Source organism: Trachurus japonicus, chromosome 7 (assembly GCF_045865225.1).
Source record: "Trachurus japonicus isolate A0001 chromosome 7, Traja_1.0".
Taxonomy (NCBI): Eukaryota; Metazoa; Chordata; class Actinopteri; order Carangiformes; family Carangidae; genus Trachurus; species Trachurus japonicus.
In genome coordinates, this window is record NC_140913.1 from 2,598,055 (window position 1) to 2,618,963 (window position 20,909).

At 40.8% G+C, this 20,909-nt stretch overlaps 1 protein-coding gene across 6 annotated transcripts in view; it reads left to right on the forward strand.

Annotated features, from left to right (window-relative positions):
• The first annotated feature begins 573 nt into the window (after nucleotides 1–573).
• Nucleotides 574–20,909, forward strand: part of gripap1 (GRIP1 associated protein 1) — a 72,032-nt gene continuing 51,696 nt past the window's right edge. For 3 of the 6 annotated variants that reach the window (XM_085780792.1, XM_085780793.1, XM_085780795.1), the window contains exons 1-9: nucleotides 636–821; nucleotides 6,295–6,361; nucleotides 10,159–10,220; nucleotides 11,075–11,101; nucleotides 11,374–11,481; nucleotides 11,567–11,729; nucleotides 13,373–13,539; nucleotides 14,133–14,172; nucleotides 17,933–18,099. In XM_085780792.1, the coding sequence (XP_085636918.1) occupies nucleotides 774–821; nucleotides 6,295–6,361; nucleotides 10,159–10,220; nucleotides 11,075–11,101; nucleotides 11,374–11,481; nucleotides 11,567–11,729; nucleotides 13,373–13,539; nucleotides 14,133–14,172; nucleotides 17,933–18,099 (849 nt within the window). In that variant the 5' untranslated portion in view covers nucleotides 636–773. Of the gene's footprint in view, nucleotides 822–6,294; nucleotides 6,362–10,158; nucleotides 10,221–11,074; nucleotides 11,102–11,373; nucleotides 11,482–11,566; nucleotides 11,730–13,372; nucleotides 13,540–14,132; nucleotides 14,173–17,932; nucleotides 18,100–20,909 lie in introns of all 6 variants that reach the window. The other 3 variants (XM_085780794.1, XM_085780796.1, XM_085780797.1) reach the window with 2 other exon arrangements.

Here is a 20,909-nt window from a genome sequence, read left to right on the forward strand (position 1 = left end):
TTATGAAACAAATTTTGCTGAGGTGGCAATCTTTTCTAACTTTATGACATCTTTAAGCAACCAAGAAACAGATTTAGGAGATTGCCATGAAAGCAAATCAAAGATGTTAATGGTGCTTGTTCTGCGGAAAAGGATTACGGCCACTAATGATAAATAAAAAAGTGAGTTCTGACTTTTATCTCAAAATTCTGAGTTTAGAGTCAGAAGTCTGAGTATAAAGTCAGAATAACGAGATTAAAGTCAGAATTCTGAGTTTAAAGCCAGAATTATGAGGGAAAAAAAGTCTGAATTCTGACATTGATCTCAGAATTCTCACTTTAAATTCAGAATTCTGAGAAAAAGAAAAGTCAGAAATCAGTTTTTTCCCCCCACAGTGGCACTAATCGTCTTTCGCAGGATTCATACTCATATTTAGAGAAAAATCTAGGCTACCTGTCTCTGCTGCAATGATACAAATTATTTCTAGATGATGATGTTTTCACTGATTAATGTTCTACTTTATTGAAGCCAGGCTGGAAAATGATATTTAACTCTCTGCACTTCTTCCACCACCATTGTCTATGGAGTGGACCCACCCGGAGGTTGACAGTCCTCCCGGACTGCCTGCCACCACAACACTGTGTTAGTTCACCCCCTCCTCCCCGGTCCTCGGAAACAGCGTCAGAGTGAGAGCTCTGTCCCGTCTCCACCTCTATGCTGCTCTCCTCTCTGTTAGCTGCTCTGTCTCCCCCCGCTAGCTTAGCCTGCTAGCTAGCAAAGCATCCCAGGTAAACATGGCTCTGTCGCAGGCTCTGTCAGAGGAGGAGTTCCATCGGATGCAGGTGAGCAAAAATAAAACACGACGGCGACGGTTTGAGGTCGGTGGGCTCCCGCACAGGTAGCTGTCACAGCCGGGGAACACCTGTCAGGGGCGTTAGCTCGACGATGCTAACAGTTAGTCGTTAAAGGGGTGGAAGTAGTTGACAGCGTCCTGCATTAGCCCGGGGTGGGAGGGAGGGAGGGGGGGCTCACGGGTTTAATGTAATAATGTCAGGGAGGTGTTGGTTGGTTTGAGCTGGCATCTTTTCTGATGGACAATAAACGAGACAAGAGGCAGCGCTCTGTGGCTGTGCACTGCAGTTAGCTCGCTGTCTGCAGAGATAGCTTAGCTTAGCTTAGCTTAGCCTCCTCCTCCGGAAGGACCAAAAGAAACCAGAGAGAGGGAGCCTGGAGTTAGCTTCCTGCTGCTAACACTGCTCTCTCCGTCCGTCGGTTATAGCTGACATGTACTTCGCAGCCACGGGACACTCGCCCTGATGAGAGTCACGGGGTGTGAGGCGGTGTGTGTTTACCAGTGGGCTCAGTGCCGGTGTTGTGGCCCTACTGGTTCCTAATTTAACTGGTTACGGTGCTGAACAGCTGCAGATGTTTTGCGCTCCCTCAGCAGATTCGTCACAAATTCACAAACATACACAACATATTACCAGCGAGTTTCAAGCCACAATTCACATCTACCGCGGCGAATATGCTGCTGTGAGTGAGCACTAACAGTTACGTACCAGCCACATGGAAAAAAAAAATAAAGTGGAGAAAAAATAATCTTCACATATTTGCGTGGGTCGGGACTCGATCTCGCTTCAGCAAAACCAATTACACCACTAACCACCTGTCTACCTCTGTGAGCCACTCAAGCTCACAGGTGCCAGCCGCTTCACTGCATATCAGTCAATTACGTCACTACAGGTAACGTTTTGACTCGAGCTGATCTGAAACAACTGGTTACCATCGGTTTGCCTTTGAAATACACGGACAATGCCTCAGTGTTTATTGTTCTCTTTCCTCCAGTCTAATCGACATATTCAGCGCTACACTTCTCTCCGCCCAACACTACACACTATGACAAAGCCTGTCGTGTTGAGAAAGTGATGAACTAGCTCGGAAATACTGTCAAAATACGCTGAACAATATGTAAACAAACGCGAAACACTTGAGCCACTGCATGTGTACATGGTTGAAAAGTACGACTTGCATTTAATCACATTACTGTATTGCGAATGTTTTGTGTACTTACATTTCTTTACACTTCTCTACAGATCTTATTAAACGCAAAGCGTATTTATTGGCGTGTATTAAAAGAAATGTCCATTTAAAGTCGCCGTGGTTCGAGGAAGAGAGGTGAAGTTAGCTCTGAGTCTAGCTGTTTCTGGCTGCGGTGAATATGATGCGTTCAAGGGACCAGGGCAGCGTCGGACGTGAGTCGATTGTTTGAAATGTGTTTATAGAATGGTCTGATGCTTTAGATTTCGTGTGCCGACATATTTTATCATTGCCCTTTGTAAAGGTATACATTTTAATTAAAACTAGTTTGACATTCACAGAAAAAACTGACGAACTAAACAGTTTTGGGTCCATGGCGATCTAAATGGCCGACGTCCGACGCTGCCCTGTTCCCTTGAACGCATCATCAGGCAGATCGAAACAGGTAGACTCAGGTAACATCTCTTCCGCGAACCACGGCGACTTGAAGTGAACATTTCTTTTAATGCACGCCAATAAATACGTTGTGCGTTTTATAAGATCTGTAGAGAAGTGTAAAGAAATGTAAGTACACAAAACATTCGCAATACAGTAATGCGATTAAATGCAAGTCGTACTTTTCAACCATGTACACATGCAGTGGCTCAAGTGTTTCGCTTTTGTTTACATATTGTTCAGCGTATTTTGACAGTATTTCCGAGCTAGTTCATCATTTTCTCAACACGACAGGCTTTGTCATAGTGTGTAGTGTTGGGCGGAGAGAAGTGTAGCGCTGAATATGTCGATTAGACTGGAGGAAAGAGAACAATAAACACTGAGGCATTGTCCGTGTATTTCAAAGGCAAACCGATGGTAACAAGTTGTTTCAGATCAGCTCGAGTCAAAACGTTACCTGTAGTGACGTAATTGACTGATATCCAGTGAAGCGGCTGACACCTGTGAGCTTGAGTGGCTCACAGAGGTAGGCAGGTGATTAGTGGTGTAATTGGTTTTGCTGAAGCGAGATCGAGTCCCGCTCCACGCAAATATGTGAAGATTATTTTTTCTCCACTTTATTTTTTTTTTTCCATGTGGCTGGTACGTAACTGTTAGTGCTCACTCACAGCAGCATATTCGCCGCGGTAGATGTGAATTGTGGCTTGAAACTCGCTGGTAATATGTTGTGTATGTTTGTGAATTTGTGACGAATCTGCTGAGGGAGCGCAAAACATCTGCAGCTGTTCAGCACCGTAACCAGTTAAATTAGGAACCAGTAGGGCCACAACACCGTAACGTCACAGCAACAGTCACGTAAATAAACAAGTTGACATCCAGGGAGGGAGCAGAAGAGCAATAGGAGTCTGTTTACTGCTGTCGCACCGACACCTGTTAGCATGCTGACTGCAGACAGGGCTGCTGTTTGGGGGTCAGTCAGCACACCTGGATGCAACCACCAGTCCTGCAGCAGAGCCCATGCAGCCTCAGCAGCCAGGCTGTGGTGTCTGACAGCCAGGTGAGCCAGCTCTGTGGCCACCATGGAGGCTGCAGGCTGTGGTGTCTGACAGCCAGGTGAGCCAGCTCTGTGGCCACCATGGAGGCTGCAGGCTGTGCTGCACATCAACTTAGACTACTGCATATTTACTGAGTAATGCAGCGTCTGATTCCTTTATAGTTCAGGCCGTATCCTTCCATGCAGTGGTGGACAGTAACGGAGTAAATTTACTTGAGTATTTGTACTTTAAGCCTTAAGTATTAGATTTCTCTACTTATTACTCTTACTTGAATACATTTCCAAGACAAAAGATTTTTTACTTTTACTCGTGTTGATTTCTAGGAAGGCTGAAAAGTACTCGTTACTTCTTTCTTTTTTTTTTCTAAAATCCTATTGGACACAAGCTGTGTTTGTCAAAGAAGGAAACCCTAACCCCTAAAAGCAGCACATCAGTGCAGCTGCTTTCAAAGAGTTAATTCTCAGAAACAAGAGTTAAAAGGTCCTTATATTCATTAAAAAAAAAAAAAAAAGTAATTAATTGATGTGAAAAATAAGAAATTTACTCTTATTCTTACTTTTACTTAAAGTACATTTAAAATCATGTACTTTTGGATACTTAAGTACCTTTAAAAGCAAGTACTTTTTTACTCTTCCTCGAGTAACATGTCGACTGAGCTACTTTTACTTGTAACAGAGTAAATTTTGACCAGTAGTATTTGTACTCTTACTCAAGTACTGGGGTCGAATACTCTGTCCATCTCTGCTTCCGTGTATGATGTTATTAAACCAATGCCAATACGTGATTGTGCCACAGACACACACACATCTCAAGTTCTCCTTAGTGTTTGTGTGTTAGCGCTGCTCAATTAGCGTAGTAATAGAATCAAAATTGTTCTATCTAAATAGCAGGATGGTGTCACATTGTTGTGCACCATAAGCACCGTGGTGCTGCAGAGACATCCTGGTTTGCAAAAAAAAGAATTAACATCACTGTCAATTTTTTAGTAAAATCAAAATACAAAAATGACCATTCCAACTGAAATAACAAATATATGTTTTGTTTTTTTTAATAATCATGGTGTCTGCTCATTAGTTTCCCTGATGTTAGGCAGCTGTCACATCTCTAGGTTGATTCATTTGGTCCAGACTGAAGGACAGAAGACAGTCATGTCAGTCAGCGGGGTAACTCACTGCCTGGACTGTTTTTTTTTCATCTTGCATCTCCAGTGTCATAAGAACTAATTATTTCTTAGTATAATTAAGTTGCAAACGCTCTGCCTGTATGAATAGTGACTGAGAAACAAAGATGTCTGGTGCTCTAACATTCCACACTTGTCAGTCAGTGCTGTAGTGAACACAGCGTAACCCTGCACCATTGTGCTAACATGCACGTCTTGTTGTGACCACTGTTACCAAGTTATGTACATACATATGTTTACACCTTCTCTGTCAGATCACTTATCAGATGAAGGTCTGGTTTCACAATGACAGACTTTGACTGTGGCTTAGATAAAATGAAGACTGGACTGATTCTACCGACCAGCGTGAAATATCTTTGAGAAACCCTTTTGAGCTGACCCCATTCAGAGTGAACTAACCAGCCAGACACACACACAGGCCAGGTTTATTCTAACCAGAGGTTTGTAAAGAGACTCAAAATTCACTGAACAAAACAGTTGATGAGATTCACCATCAGCGTTCAGTAAAATCAGCATATTTCTCCAGTTTTTGAATTCTCACGTGACGCAAAATGTCGAGTATAGAGTCTGGTTGGAGTACAGTAACTGGATTTTGGCTTTTTTTTTTTTTTTTTTTTGAAAGAGACTAATAAAAGAAAACCTTGAATAGTGGCTCAAACAACTAGAGTGTAATCTGTCAGGTTTTATTGTAGCAGCCAGGTGTATTTTATTTAACTGGAGGAACCCACTTAGAGGCTTCTATCTGGCAGCATCTCACACGGAATATTTGGTGTTGTTTATTAGTAGGGCTGGGGCGATATGCTTTTCTCCCAATTCGATTCTTCTACGATTTTTTGGATGGCGATTCGATTTAAATTGCGATTCTACGATATTGCCGATTCTCTCGATTTTTAGTCTGCATTTTTAACATTTATCTGCACACAAATACTGTAGGAGCCTATAAATTAACATACTCCATTATAAAGTGAATTTAAACCCTTTTCAAAACCTGTACTCTCTGTATGTAAAAAAGGCTAACAAATGCACATTGCACAATATTTAAAAAAAATTCCCAAAACATTTTTTTCAAAAAAAAAAAAATCGATTTTTGAAAAAAAAAAAAATCGATTTAAAAATCGTCAAAAAAGATATCGCGATATTTATGTGAATCGATTTTTTCTCCCAGCCCTATTTATTTTTATTTTTTTAAATTTTGCTAGCACATTTATTTTATCATCTGTTATCATTTACAATGTCTTAATTATGAAACAAATAAAAAAAAAACAGGAAAAATTAAGGATCATATTTTGATAAGCTTTATTGTAGCTGACGCAGATTGATAAGAATATGTGGGATCAGCCCTGAGGCTCAGGATGGTACTGTCATCTCATCTCATCTCTTCTCATCTCTGTTGAACAGTTTGTATGTTTTCATCTATCCCCCTTTGAAGTGTGGTGAAACACACTGAGCTGTAATTTAAAGTTTAAATGCTTCAGCAGCTGAATGAGGAGTCTTCACTCCTCATCTGAAGTTAGTGGTTCAGGTTAAAGAGCAGAGGGAAATCAAGGTAATTACATGTGATAAATTTGATACAAGGTGATAATGTGAAGTGTGTGTGTGTGTGTGCAGGCTCAGCTGTTGGAGCTGCGGACTCAGAACTATCAGCTGTCTGATGATCTTAGGAAGAACACAGCAGGTAAAACATCTCTGTGCTTTACATGTTTACTTTTTTTTTAGCAGCTCCTCTGTTGTTTATTTTCTATTGAATCAATCAATCAATTATTTGGTTTATTTCAGTGAAAAGTAAAAAGAAACATCCCAGTTGCTCACTAGGTGGATCTCATGTCATTTGGGCTCAATCTTTGCTCCGTGTCATCCCTATTTTCTGACAGATTGTGTTTACTTTTTCATTTGTTTGGAGCCCTCTATCTTTTTGTGCAGCCGATCTGATCCGATTCAAGATTCAAGGTTGCCTTTATTGTCACTGTTTAATAACAGAAAATATACAATGAAATGATGTGTGCTCCTGCGAGGTGAGAGAGAGGAACGTCATCACAAAAGCCCAGATTCCAAAGTGAAACCCTCACAATGTTACAAATCAATTCAGATCAAAAAGATGAGACGGAGCTGAAGCAACAAGGAAACGTTTACTTTTATTTTTGTTTTTCCTCATTGACCGCAGCTTTACTGTAAAGATCACAATGTTAATATCTGTCATCTCTCAACTAACTTCTGTTACCCTGAACCACAAAGCACACTTTACACTACAGGAACAGAAAGTGAGGACATTACAACATTCCACTGTAAGAAGAGGAAAGAAACATGTTGCTGTGCAGCAGGTCCAGGCCATGACTAATTATGAGTCAAGATATGGAGAAATACTGTGAAACTACATGTTGAACTGATTCAGATCACAGGAGTTATATGGAGTTATGGGACATACAAACATTAATATATAAATGAAAGAAAAAGCATTAGGAAAGCATTTTTCTTATTTATATATCTCTCCTTATATTTTCACATTTTCACAGTTAATTGGTTCTTTATTTATGTTTTTTTTTTTTTTACTAACTATTATTTTTCATGGTTTTGCTGTGACTCCATAAGGCTGTGTGCATTCCGAGGTCATGAGTTTTATTCATGTGTGTAAGTCCCATGTGAAGAAACATTTGTAGGTTGAAGCTGTTGAGAAAGTTTCATCCAAGCAGTTGTAAAACTCTGTAACACACCGACTTGACCAAGGCTGCTGTTGTAATAACCTGTGACACTGTGGCAGCTGCGTCTGTGTTTAAAGCAGAAGTAAGCGGAATGTTTGTGTGAATATAAGTCTTAAATAGTTATATCTTTTGACAGCAATCACTTCTATAGAGTGTTTGGTCTGAAACACGGGTCTGTCAGTCACTCTGCTCTGCTGTAAGCCGAGGAGAAAACTTTCTTTGTATCCTACAACCTTTATCCAATGAGGAGAGAGAACGGCATAAAGGGGCGGTCCTCTCTGTGTGTGCAGCCAAGGGATGCGCGTGAATGTGGTGACGTAGGGACGAGGGCGGGGACTGCTAACTCCATCTACTGACAGGAAGTTAGCCAAAACGACCGGATCGCTTACTTCTGCTTTAACTGAGATAGATAGATAGATAGATAGATAGATAGATAGATAGATAGATAGATAGATATGAATTGAAGTCTAATCCATCAGAGCTGAAGGTAGGAAACAGATGGATACAGATCGGCCTGTCAGTGTCCTGTCTGGTCCTAACTGCAGTTTGTCCACTTGCTTTCATTCATCAGGAAATAAAAACTGGTTTCAGCACACAGACGAGTGTCAGGTAGAGTTCAGTCTTCACTTAAAGTAATGCAACACCCACGGAGGGTTTCATTTATTGTGCCAGTCCTGAGTTGTGTTAATTGCCACATGCAATTTCAGCCCGGTGTTATCATATTATGATGTTATCGTGTTTTGATTTAAAATCTCAGTTTCAATCCCAAATTGATGAATGTGATGTTTGCATAAACGTAACATACATAGGACTGGGAGTAAAAGGAGTAGAAGGGCCTTGGCTGCAGCTGACAGATGGTTTGGTTTTGGAAGGTTCTGACTTATTATTATTATTTTATTTATTTTTTTTAAATATATTTTTTGCCATTTTTTGCCTTTTTTATTAAAAAGTATTTAAAGTCACACATACCATTGTAATCTCACCTCTGTATACCCATGTAAATATAAAAACATCATCACCTGTTTGGTGTTTGTGACACAATCAGAACTTAGTGGTTTAAGATGATGATATGAACTTTTTGTCCTAATTAGCTGTGTTTACAGAGGGCCAAATATTCCAATTAGAATCGGTTTAGATGTCCAAACCAAATAAAAATGCTCCATAACAGCTCAATCAGAATAAACATGCGGAAACTGAATGTTTCATTTGGTTTCACAGCAGTAGGATATTCCTTCTCCCAAACCAATCAATAGTAAAATGATATCATGTAAAGGTGCGTTCACACCATGTCATAAATATTATGTCAATGTCATAAGCGTTTATGACTGCTGTCATTAAGTGTCATTCGGTTTTGTAATGACAACTTGACATTGTTTGGGATGTCTTTATTATGACAACTTGACATTAATCAAAGTGGCATGACCAGAAATGGTCTTTGTCATGACAACTTGACATTAAATTTGTTTGGGATGTCTTGATTATGACAACTTGACATTAATCAAAGTGACATTATCAGAAAAAGGGCTTTGTCATGACAACGACATTAATTAAATATTTTCTGTTTAGTTGACATAATGATTATTAATTAGATGTGCAAGGTTACAGAACAAATCTTTAATAATTAATAATCATTATGTCAACTAAACAGAAAATATTTCTTTAATGGCAAGTTGTCATGACAAAGCCCTTTTCTGGTCATGTCACTTTGATTAATGTCAAGTTGTCATAATCAAGACAACCCAAACAATGTCAAGTTGTCATTGCAAAACCGAATGGCACTTAATGACAGCAGTCATAAACGCTTATGACATTGACATAATATTTATGACATGGTCATAACAGTGTCATGACACTGTTATGAGAGTGTCATGACACTGTTATGACGATGCTTCAAGTAAAGTGTTTGTTCACATTAAGCGGTGAAACGGAATGCTGTCTGGTTACGTTCTCCGTATTGATGTAAATGCATAGTGACTTCAATTGCAAATATGGCGGCTTCCAAGTACAGCATGCAGATGTGGTCTCCTGTACTCCTTCTCTTTTTAAGTGCCTTGACGTGTCAAAACAATGACAACTGCTGTGCTGATCACACAATAGATCTCCATCTTTGATCAGTCATGTGATGTTTTGATTAATCCTGGCATGTCACAAGCCTGTAAAACATCTGTTCTGAGAAATTAGGTGATCAATTCCGCATTGGAAGCGATCACATCACATGTAAACAGTTTACATGAAATCTTCATTCAGAATTATGAGAATCAGAATGACATGTGAGCCTGGCTACTGTTGATACATTCTATTACAGTATGAGACTGAATAGAACAAATAGATCAATTTATTCCATTGTAATATTTAGTTTATCATGTTAAATAGTTTATATGGATGCCGGTATCTCATATTATTCAATCAAAGACAGACAGTGATTACTGGAACTAGAAGCATTAATCAATATGAAGGCATTATAAATAAAAGTATGGATAGTCTTTGTTATGAACTGAAACTTATATAATGCACTGGGTAAGAGGCAGAGGACATACTGACAGTAAGTCAATAACACTCCTGTTAACAGCCTCCAGTTCACAACGGCTGCATGTAATTATTAATGAAGGAAATAATTCATGTGTTGGTTTCAGGTACGATTCAAACACCTCGTCGGTTCAGGTCGAGCTGTTTGAAACCTTCATCCAGAGAAATGAGTTTTTACAAGCTGTTAATGGATACTGTTAAAAAAAAAGAGGTATTTGTCCAGTTCTGATCATGTTGGTTTGTTTTTCAGAGTTGAACGCCGTCCGTCAGAAGAATGTGGTTCTGGAAAGAGATTTTATCAAAGCACAGAAGGTAACGACCATTCAGTTATTATTAATTAAATTAATAGTTTGGGTTAGTTATATTAATAGTTATATGGTATTTAAATTAAAGGGATAGTTCAACATTTTGGCAAACTGGCCCATTGCCACAATCGCTATAGTCATAGCAGTAGGTTCGTTACCTTTAATTGTCGGTGTAAGCAATTTTTAGAACGGCGGAGCGGAGCAGCAGGCTGCTCAGAGCTATGCTATGGAGGCTAAGGGAATTTCTTGGTTTTCCTCATCAAACTCATCAAATACACAACCCAACAACTCCAAAAGGCTGTCGTGGACAAGTTGTGAGCTGCACAATCACCACGCTATGAGATAATAATGGAACGTTACGAGACGGAGCTGTTTTAGAGGTAAATTCATGCAAAACCGCTGATGCGCGTTGCGTTCAGGGACAGTTTTTCAGCAAGCAGACTCTGTATTTACCCTGTATTTACCTCGAAAACGGCTCCGTTTCATAACGTTCCATTATTATCTCATAGCGTGGTGATTGTGCAGGTCACAACTTGTCCATGAAAGCGTTTTGGAGTTTTGGGATTGTGTATTTGATGAGTTTGATGAGGGAAACCAAGAAATTCCTTTAGCCTCCATAGCGTAGCTCTGAGCAGCCTGATGCCCCGCTCCTCCGTTCTAAAAACAGCTTACACCGACAAATAAAGGTAACGAACCTACTGCTATGACTATATCGATTATGGCAATGGGCCAATTTGCCAAAATGTTGAACTATCCCTTTAATAACAGTGTGAAAAAAGCGAATTACCATTTAATTTTAATGAAATTTCATATCGATCATTTTCATCTGTTGTTTATTTTTCATTGTTTTTTCTCCCTTAGGCGCTGAATAAGAGCAAGAAAGCTCAGGTGAGTCTTCCTCATCTGGTTGCTATGGGTACCTCAGGTTTGCACTGATCAGTGGCTCCCTCTACTGTTCACATGTGTCTATTTCTGACATTTTACTTTAGTTTCTATTTAAATAGATTTTTATAATTCCTTGTTGTGAATCAGTATGAGAAAACTCTTATATTTGGTATGCTATAGAAATGTTATATCTCCCATGTTTATTGAGTTATACATGGAAAGCAAATGTAGAATAAATCTGACTTGATCCCCACTCACACGTCAATTTCCTGTAGGAGGTGGATGCGCTGCTGAGTGAGAATGAGATGCTTCAGGGGAAACTCCACAGTCAGGAGGAAGACTTCAGGCTACAGAACAGCACTTTGATGACTGAGCTCTCCAAGGTGTGTCTGTGTTTGCGTCTCATCCACCGCACTGTGTCAATAATGTGCCATGTCTTTGGTGTTTATACTGTCTTGGTTTTTCTAGCTGTGTACACAGATTGAACAGCTGGAGAAGGAGAACAAGGGCCTGAAGGAGGAGGGAGGAGCCTCTGCACCTGTTCCCCCGCCCAACCCCGCCTCCAGTCCTGTTGATGGAGAACTGCTCCGCCTCCAAGCTGAAAACACCGCCCTCCAGAAGAAATTGAAAGGTGTGTGTGTGTGTTTGTGTGTATTGATGTGACATTGGTAATTTACAGGATTTGTTTAACTCTTTCGCGACCACACTAATTGCTCAGCAGATCCGCTCCGGACCGCATGTTTTTGGCTATTTGTTTACCTTTTTTCTCACGTCGAAGCGAACTCTGTACATCACCTAGAAACAAACGGTTTTCACGTGGTTGAAGAGTGACTTTCCAACGTGCTCCTCACAAAACGACATGTTTTTCCGCCCTTTCGTCCGTGAGTAGGAAGGAGAAGAAGAGAGCTCGGTTTCTCCAAAAACACTGCACAGTGCCCGCTCCGCTGCACGGTGAAAACAGCTGTGATAACGTGCTTTCAGGTCCGAATCTCCAAACCAGAAATGTTTCTAACAGCACCGGAAAAAGTCGTTAGATTTGTCGCTAGTCGCCTTAGACAAAAAAAAAGTTGCCAAGAGGGTTTGGAAAGTCGCTAGATTCGCAAAGTTGGCAGCACAGTGTAGTGACAGACGTACAGCACGCTACACTTTGTCCCCAGAGCAGCATTCAAGGAGACCGATTACTCAAACAAAACCAAGATCACACAGTTTATAAAAACCATTATGTTTTGATTATAGTTTAAAACAGTTTTACATATCAGAGGACTACCATATTCACACACAGGGTACCTGAGAGTGTCTATTATCATAATCTGTAAAAAAAAAAAAAACGGTTTTGACGAGTTAACCCGTCAGTGGTCCTGAACGTTCGGCAGGCTGTGACGAGTTAACTCGTCAATGGTTGAGAAAAGTTAAAGCAGATATCAGTGGCAGGGCCGTTTCGGCTAATGCTGTGTTCAAGGCAGGCTTTTGAAACCGTAAATTACAGCTTCAAGTCACAACTACGACTTGGTAGCGTTCCAGGTAACCCGTAGCTCGTGTTTTTACCGTCCTGTTGTCTGTGAAAGTTCCCTATAACGGCCACTCGTAACTTCCGACCCGTGAACTCGTACCAGATCGAACTGGTATGACTTCACAGGAAGGAAAAACACAAAGTACGAGTTTCCTTGAACGCACCATGAGTTAGCAGCCCCCGCCCTTGTCAGGCATCAATTGGTCCTCGTGCTACGTCACCACATTCACGCGCATCCCTTGGCTGCACACACAGCCCTTCATGCCGTTCTCTCCCCTCATTGGATAACACTTGTATCCCACAAGGAAAATTTTCTCCTCGGGTTACAGCAGAGCAGAGTGACGGAGAGACTCGTGTTTAGGCTGAAATACTTCATGTAAGTGATTGCTGACGGAAAATAGGACTATTTAGGACTTATATTAACAAAAACATTCCACTGATATCTGCTTTAAGGGGCTCAATAATCTTTCTTTTTTTCTGTTCTTATTGAGGTTTTCATAATAATAACAGACATGTCAAATCATTTTAAAAGCACATTTTTAATGCACCAAATCTGCTTAATATCTAATCCAGTTTCCTTTATGAAAAATTATATAGTTTAATACTTACTCAAATACTTGCTTAAATCTGTCTAAAATGCAAACTCTATACGAAAACAAAATGGCAAACAAAAGAGGACCTACTGAAGAACCCTGAGGCACACCACCACACACAGCTGTGTTATGTCGACCTGTGTATCATACTGAGGTGTGATTCCCCTCCAGCTCTCCAGGAGCGCTTCGATAAAGAGCTTCAGAGGCAGGCAGTCACCCAGGGCAACCAGAGTGCTACCACAGAGACCGATGGGTCAGCCAGTGCCAATGGACTTTCTGATGTCACAGGGAGAGGGGAGGATCCATTGGCAGAGGGAACCAATGAGAGACTGGAACAGGTGATTAACATTGGTTTTCTTTTTGCAACACAGTCTTACTTTGTGTTGCTATGATAACACACTGGCACAGCAGCTGTAGTACTGTTGCAGAGAAAATTCAATTTACTTCGTTGTATTAAAGGGATAGTTCACCCAAAATTCAAATTTCACTCATTATCTACTCACCCTCATGTCGACTAAGAGCTGTGAGAATTTTCAGAGTCCTTCGTTCCTTCTCTGAGTTACGGGGGGGTCCGCGCAGCAGTATTTGTCCATATAATGGTTGTCAATGGATACCAACTTTCTTCGTCCAAAAAGACACACCAAAAAACATCCAAATGAGGGTGAGTAGATAATGAGTGAAATTTGAATTTTGGGTGAACTATCCCTTTAATACATTATTTTGTATCATTATTATGACTTACATTTACATTTCTTACAGTTACATTTCTCAAATTTCCACCATAGAGGTGTTTGGTAAATATGATCATAACTTACAGTCATTCTGGATCTATGGAGTGTGACAAATGCCAGATTCTTTCTTTTCATAATTTGTATCAATGAGTATATGTTAAATATGTCATTCCATTTTATCCCTTCTGTGTTGTTTACAGAGAGAGACGCAGCTGGAACAGACAGAGAAGCAGCTACATGGTGAGTTTCTACTTCTCACTGATTCTTACTCAGACAGAATTTCCCAAAAAGGAGATCTCCTGTTTTTTCATGTGATATTCACTAACTCTCTGGTCTAATGGAAGTTAAAAAAATGAACTGATAAATAATAAATACAGATAAGAATACATATAATGGTTCAGCACAATGTAAAATAACTATACTATAATAAATGGATATATTAATTTATGTTCTTTTCTGGTATTCTTATCTACTCAATGACTTTTGAAATGTAATTAATTTGCAGACCAGTAAACCATCTGAATGTCTCATGATAAGCAACAGGAGTTTTCACAATAAGCTTTGCTTCCTGCTGATCGGACTTTATTCTCTTCACTCTACACAAACTGTTCAGATTTTATTTTGAAGGAAAACTCGTCATGTTGTTGATTTCATGAGATTGTATTCATCATTGTTGAAATCATTCATCCAAATGAATGATTGAGCCATGAAGTCAGTTTTTATCGTTGTTGTTTGGCTCTGGGAAAAATCTAGATGATGTCACCCGTAAAGGATCAGTCTGGTGGTGTTCTATATTCTTCATGTTTAGACTCAACCAACAGTGTGTTAGTACGTCTCTCAACACTGCCCTCTGTCTGTGGCCCCCAGCTCCAGGCTCAGTGGTTCCTACTGAAGTAAACTGCAGTAATGAAGGAACAAGTGGCTCTCTATTGTTTATAGTAATGACAAAGCTCTATGGCTCACAAGAGACACACACACTCTCACACACTTAACACTGGGCTGTGGATCTGGGCATATGATTGGTTTATCTGAAGGAAAATATAAAACATCACCAGACTTTAGCTTTAACATTAACATGAACACTGCACTGGAGTGTTGTATCATGTCCCTCAGTGAACAGACTTTATTCACTTCATCTGCTCAATAACAACATCACCACATCCTTAAAGGACCAAACTGGTTTGTTAGAAAATCAACCTGCACAGTTGAAACCTGATGCTTAAAGATAACCTCATAAATGGAGGTTTAATCAATATTTCTTCTCCAAATGATTTTATTCAGCACAGGCACCTAGAAACCAACCAGTTCTAATGAGCTGAAATTATTTGTTGATACATTTATGAAATCATTAATCTTATTAGGATTAGGAATATTTACTATTGCCTCAGTTTTTACACTTCAGTTTTACACTGAACTCAGCATATTTGGGTATTTGACTGTTTATTAACTTAGCCATCAGACTTATGTTTTGTGTTTTAAACAGATAGTTAATTATTCATTACAAGAACATTAATGTTAGGCTGAATGTCAGAAAATAATAGAAGCAAACTGAGCCAATTCAAATTTACAAAAAACTTGCTAATTGTAAACAAAATCAATTCAGGAAAAAATCACAATAAAATCAGCAATTGAAGCGTTCACTCAGAAAATGAACCTGACACATTTTACTCCTGATTTGTCTGTTTACACAACAAATCACACCTAATAAAATCAACTTTTGCATAGCAATTTACAGATTTACATCCTTTATTTCAAAAACAACTTTTGTTATCGCAGTCAAATAACTTAAGTCTCACTTTAGAGAGCTGGTTAAACATTGACTGTGCTGGATTATCTCTCTGGCTTTTAAGTACCATGTCTATGCAGGTTGACTGTCACAGAGAGGATGTAACAGCAATGAATTGATCTAAAATCTGTTGAATGTTTGGGAGACTTTGTCCCTGATCACAGAGTGACGCATGTAAACACACCAGTTTGGCTCTTTATGGTGCCTCTTACCGTAAATTCTCAAATACTACCCCATCAACTTCCCCTTTAATCTGCTACAGTCCGGGTAATCCCACCTGTCCTAAATGTTTAATCGAACACCTTCTGGTCCTGTTGGCCCAAGTGTTGGGCCAACAGGACAACCAAGTGTGTTTTTTATTTGAGAATTTACGGTCAACCTGCAGCCTGTACTTTACTGAAGCGTAGAGCAGCTAGCTGGCTCAGGGCAGACACACACTACAAACTGACCGAGTGAACAACAGCAACTGATAACAACTATAAACAAAACAAAAAACAAAGACACATTTGAAGTTGTAAAGAAAAATCGGGACTTTCACCCCATGACATTTGAGTTTATAGGCCCTGAAGTCAGGATTATCTGGCAGAGCTGCAGAGACTAATGTACACCTGTTAACCTGACTCTGAGGATGAATCTTCATCCTAATCTTCATATTAATCCATGACTGATGGTGGAGTTAGCACAGCTTTCCTTCAGGTTTGTTATAACGTACTACCTCTGGACCTCTGACCTCTAATGCAATTACTGCCAGTGTCACTGATCAACATTCTGACATCTATCTTGTGTTAAAGGGATAGTTAAACATTTTGGAAAATTCACCTATTGCCATAATCCCTATAGTCATGAGTAGGTTTAAGTATCAGTGCATGTTGTTTTTAGATCTGCGGGGCAGAGACGTGAGCTGCTCAGCGAACACAATGGAGGTGAATGGTACAGGTCCCCTGTCCCTCAGAACTCATCAAATACACAATCCAACAACTCCAAAAAGCTCTGGTGGACAAGCTGTGACCTGCACATTCACCACACTGTGAAATAATCATGTATGATTATGTAACATTAGGACACACGCAAAATTATTCGCTCTGCAAGTCAGCCCGGAAACCATGGACCCAATTTTCCCTCAACGAGGGAGCCAATCACAGAACAGGGGAGGGGGCAGCAAGACGATGACGACACACCGAAGCGACTTTGTTAATAGCTTGTCGATCCAACATGGCGGCAGACGCTTTACCTTTCGATGCAGCGTTAGAAAGTGTTTTAAGTTTAGACCGACCGCAAGTTTATTTTGAAAAAAGAGCAACATTTAGCGTTTTTTTTCCTCATCGGATTTCTGTCGCTCTACACACGTCATCGGGTATGATTGATACGATTGGCTAAGCTACGGACAGACGCATTTGATAGACATTCATAGCGCCCAATAAACAGCTCTGGGCTTTCGTAAACCACGCCTCAAATACGAAAAAATTAACGGGTGGTTCCCAGACCGAATCTCAATCTACATTGAGATGAGGTCTGGTGTTAGCCAGGCTAAAGGGACAGAGGACCTGTACCGTTCGCCTCCAACCATTGTGTTTGTTGTTTTTGTTGTGTTTGTGTGACCATTGTGAGCAGCTTGCGTCTCTGCCCCGCTGATCTCAAAACAACATGCACTGATAATGAACCTACGGCTATGACTTTAGGGATTATGGCAATAGGCGAATTTGCCAAAATGTCGAACTATCCCTTTAAGCTGCAGGTAAATGACAGGCAGAGGTATCTACTGGATTTGTAGAATTGAATATTTATCACACTAACAGGCCCAGTGCCCGTCTCCCTCATAAACACTCAGACTTGAAGTGAAGTAAGTGGCTGAGTGGGGAACAGGACAGCACTTTGTTACATATCACCACCCTTTTATTGGCTCCCTTCACTTCCTGTTTGTAAACAAAACGGTGATTATGTATCAAATTTATCATCCTGTCATCATAGGAAGGCAAGAACGTATGAGAGCTCCCATAAACGTGTCAGTGAACACACCGTGATAAAGCAGTGCACGGTGATGTCTCGCAGGTGTGATTGACTTTGCAGCTCAGCCAGAAAAGCCCCGACTCAGATCAGACCCCTCCCCCCCTCCCCTGGAGATAAGCTTTCAGGCGTCGCGTTAGGAGTGAGGAGCTGGTGTAGTGTGTGTCTGGCCTAACAGACTGCCCCTGCTGTGTGCGGCGCCCCCTTTAGGCCTGTCAGAGAAGAGCGTAGAGAAGATTGTAGCTAAGCAGGCAGCGCTAGGCTGGTCGGCTGCTCTCTGTCCAATAACTCACTGCTTTGGACCAGAGCTGGAGATGGCACTGAACACCGAGCAGGAGGAGAAGAGGCTGCTGAGGGAGCAGGTCCACAACCTCGAGGTACAGCACACAAACACACACACACACAGACACAACCTGACACACACTGAGCAGGAGAACGTGTCCCTGCAAATGAGGACAGCTAGATAACTACATGCTGCAGCAGCGTGGCCTCCCCACACCGCTTCACACCATCATAACTCAGTCCCAGATCTTCCACAAACTGCTACATGGGCCGCTGTTATCCTGATTACCCCTGATGCTGTCAGAAGATCAGAGACTGAGTTCTTACACTTATTTAACACATAAAAAAAGAGGACTGGATTAACTTTGAGAGCACTTAAACAGACGTGAGGGTCCTCTCCGTGCTGACCTCCAGTGGTTTAACTTGTCACCTGGCTGCTCAGAGGTACAGGTGAACTGGTGAACAGTGATGTCACTGTTGGGTGTGGTTACAGGTACAACTACAAGGCATTGTTGTCACTTGCACATGATTTAAGAAACTTTTTTTGTTGATTATACAATTAAAGGTACAGTATGTAAGAAATCTAAAGCAAGTGGCTGTAAAATCCTCCTAATATGTCACAGAGACTCAGGAATAATGTTCATATAACATGATGAACTCACCAACAACAATAGTACAGCCAGAGTATTCGCATTAAAAATCTTTTTTTGCAGACTGCAAATCATGTTTATGTTTTGAATTTACGTGTTTACATGTTGCGCCACCTAGCGCTCTCTCCCAGTCACGGTGGCGTCAGTGGCATTTCAGCCTCCGGTCTGGTCCACTGAGCTGCCGCTACGACTGGGAGAAAAAACGAGATCACTGTGTTTTGAATTTGACTGCAGTAACCGTTTTTGGCCACATTCTTACATATTGTACCTTAAAAAAAAAAAATCATTTCCACATTTATGTTTAAAATGTCAATTTGAAGGGTTTCTGCATGATTATCATACAATTGACAGACATCGTTGATATTGGCAGTGGTATCGGTTAACAAAGTGTGTTTATTAATGGCAGTGGCAAGGCCACCCTCCTCACTGGACTTGTAAGTTTAAAATAAAAACATGAACATATGAACCTGTGTATTACTTGAATAGCTTAAAAGACAATTCCAGGCAAATTCAACTCGGAGGTGTATTTTCCTAACATTTTAGGTCTAAAAGAAGGAATCAGTTTTCAGTTTAATTGCTCCTGTTTTGCGGTAGTTGTGTCTGTCCCCGAATCGCCATGGCAGCGATGAATGGGAGCGGATGCAAGTTCCGCTGCTTAGGCTGTTTACATCCCTCAAAGCCGCAATTTTTTTCCACAGACAGCGTCAGATGGCGACTCAAACATGCACCCAGAAGTTTATTTACTTCAAGCAAGCCGACATGTTTGTAAAACTAGATCTAATTCAAGTTTGGTGTGTTCAGGTGCAGTGGGAAAGCTGCTGTTTGTGTCATAAACACAGGAATATCAACTCTTGACTTGCTTCAAGTAAAAATAACTTCTCGGTGCATGTTTGAGTAGCCACCTGACGCTGTCTGTGGAAAAAATGTACACTTCAAGCAAGTCAAGAGTTGATATTCCTGTGTTTATGACACAAACGGTAGCTCCCACTGCACCTGAACACACCGAGCACGGCAACTTGGGTCTCGCGCGAGACTCCGCAAGACTTTGAATTAGATCTAGTTTTACAAACATGTCGGCTTGCTTGAAGTAAATAAACTTCTCGGTGCATGTTTAAGTAGCCATCTGACGCTGTCTGTGGAAAAACATTGTGGCTTTGAGGGATGTAAACAGCCTAAGCAGCGGAACTTGCATCCGCTCCCATTCATTGCTGCCATGGCGATGCGGGAACAGACACAACTACCGCACAACAGGAGCAACTAAACTGAAAATCTTCAGATTCCTTCTTTTAGACCTAAAATGTTAGGAAAATACACCCCCAAGTTGAATTTGCCCGGAATTGTCCTTTAATATTCAATGCACAATAAAAAGGCAGGTTTAGACATGGCACTAGGCCCAGTTTAATATAAAACACAATTTTATACAATACACTATTTCCTCAAATAGTAACCCGGGCCTTTATTTACGCAACTGCCCAGGATACCCAGCCCCTTATTGGAGGCAAGCTTTTAGTTGAGAGAGGCCTTTATTTCGGCCCAATTCCAATCCGACCCCTCACGGACTCACTGACTTAGAGGCGCGTTCACGGGAAGTCCGTGAGTGTGTGAGGGCTGTTCCATTGTCAGATCATCAAGTCAGTGAGTCAGTGAATGAGCCCTTACTGCCCCCTTACCGTAAGTCAGCACCGATGCGTTGTGAAGTCAAACACATGAGATGCCGTCGGAACGCAAGTGTTAAAAAAAAAAAAAGTAAATTAACACATGTAGTCAGAGAGAGCTCCGCTGTCTCTTTATTGTTAATGGACAGGAGCCAAAAAAAAAGAAAGAAAGAAAAACAAAAAAGAAGTTTACTGTCAGTATTAACGTGCAGTTTGTGATTATTGATGATGACTTGATCAGATCTGATCTAGGAATATTTTGTTTTGAGTCCGTCCCCCACACACACCTTGTGTGTATTGAAAGTACAGTAAATTATCGGTCCAAGGGCGGAGTTAAAAACATTTGTTGTCAAGGTAACGTGTCGTGAGAGTGGGTAAGTGCTGTTCCATTCATGTTTACAGCATCTGGACCCTCACAGACTCTCACACTCTGTCACTTAGAGCTGACGTCACTTTAGTCAGTGAGGGTTCAGGGCCTGAGTCTTCAGGGGGCGGATTGGAATTGGGCCTTCTAATTCCCTTTTTCCCTTTTTTAATTTTCCCTTTTTCCTTTCCTGTGTTTGGGGCCAGCCTTTATTTGTGTGTGTTAACATTACAATG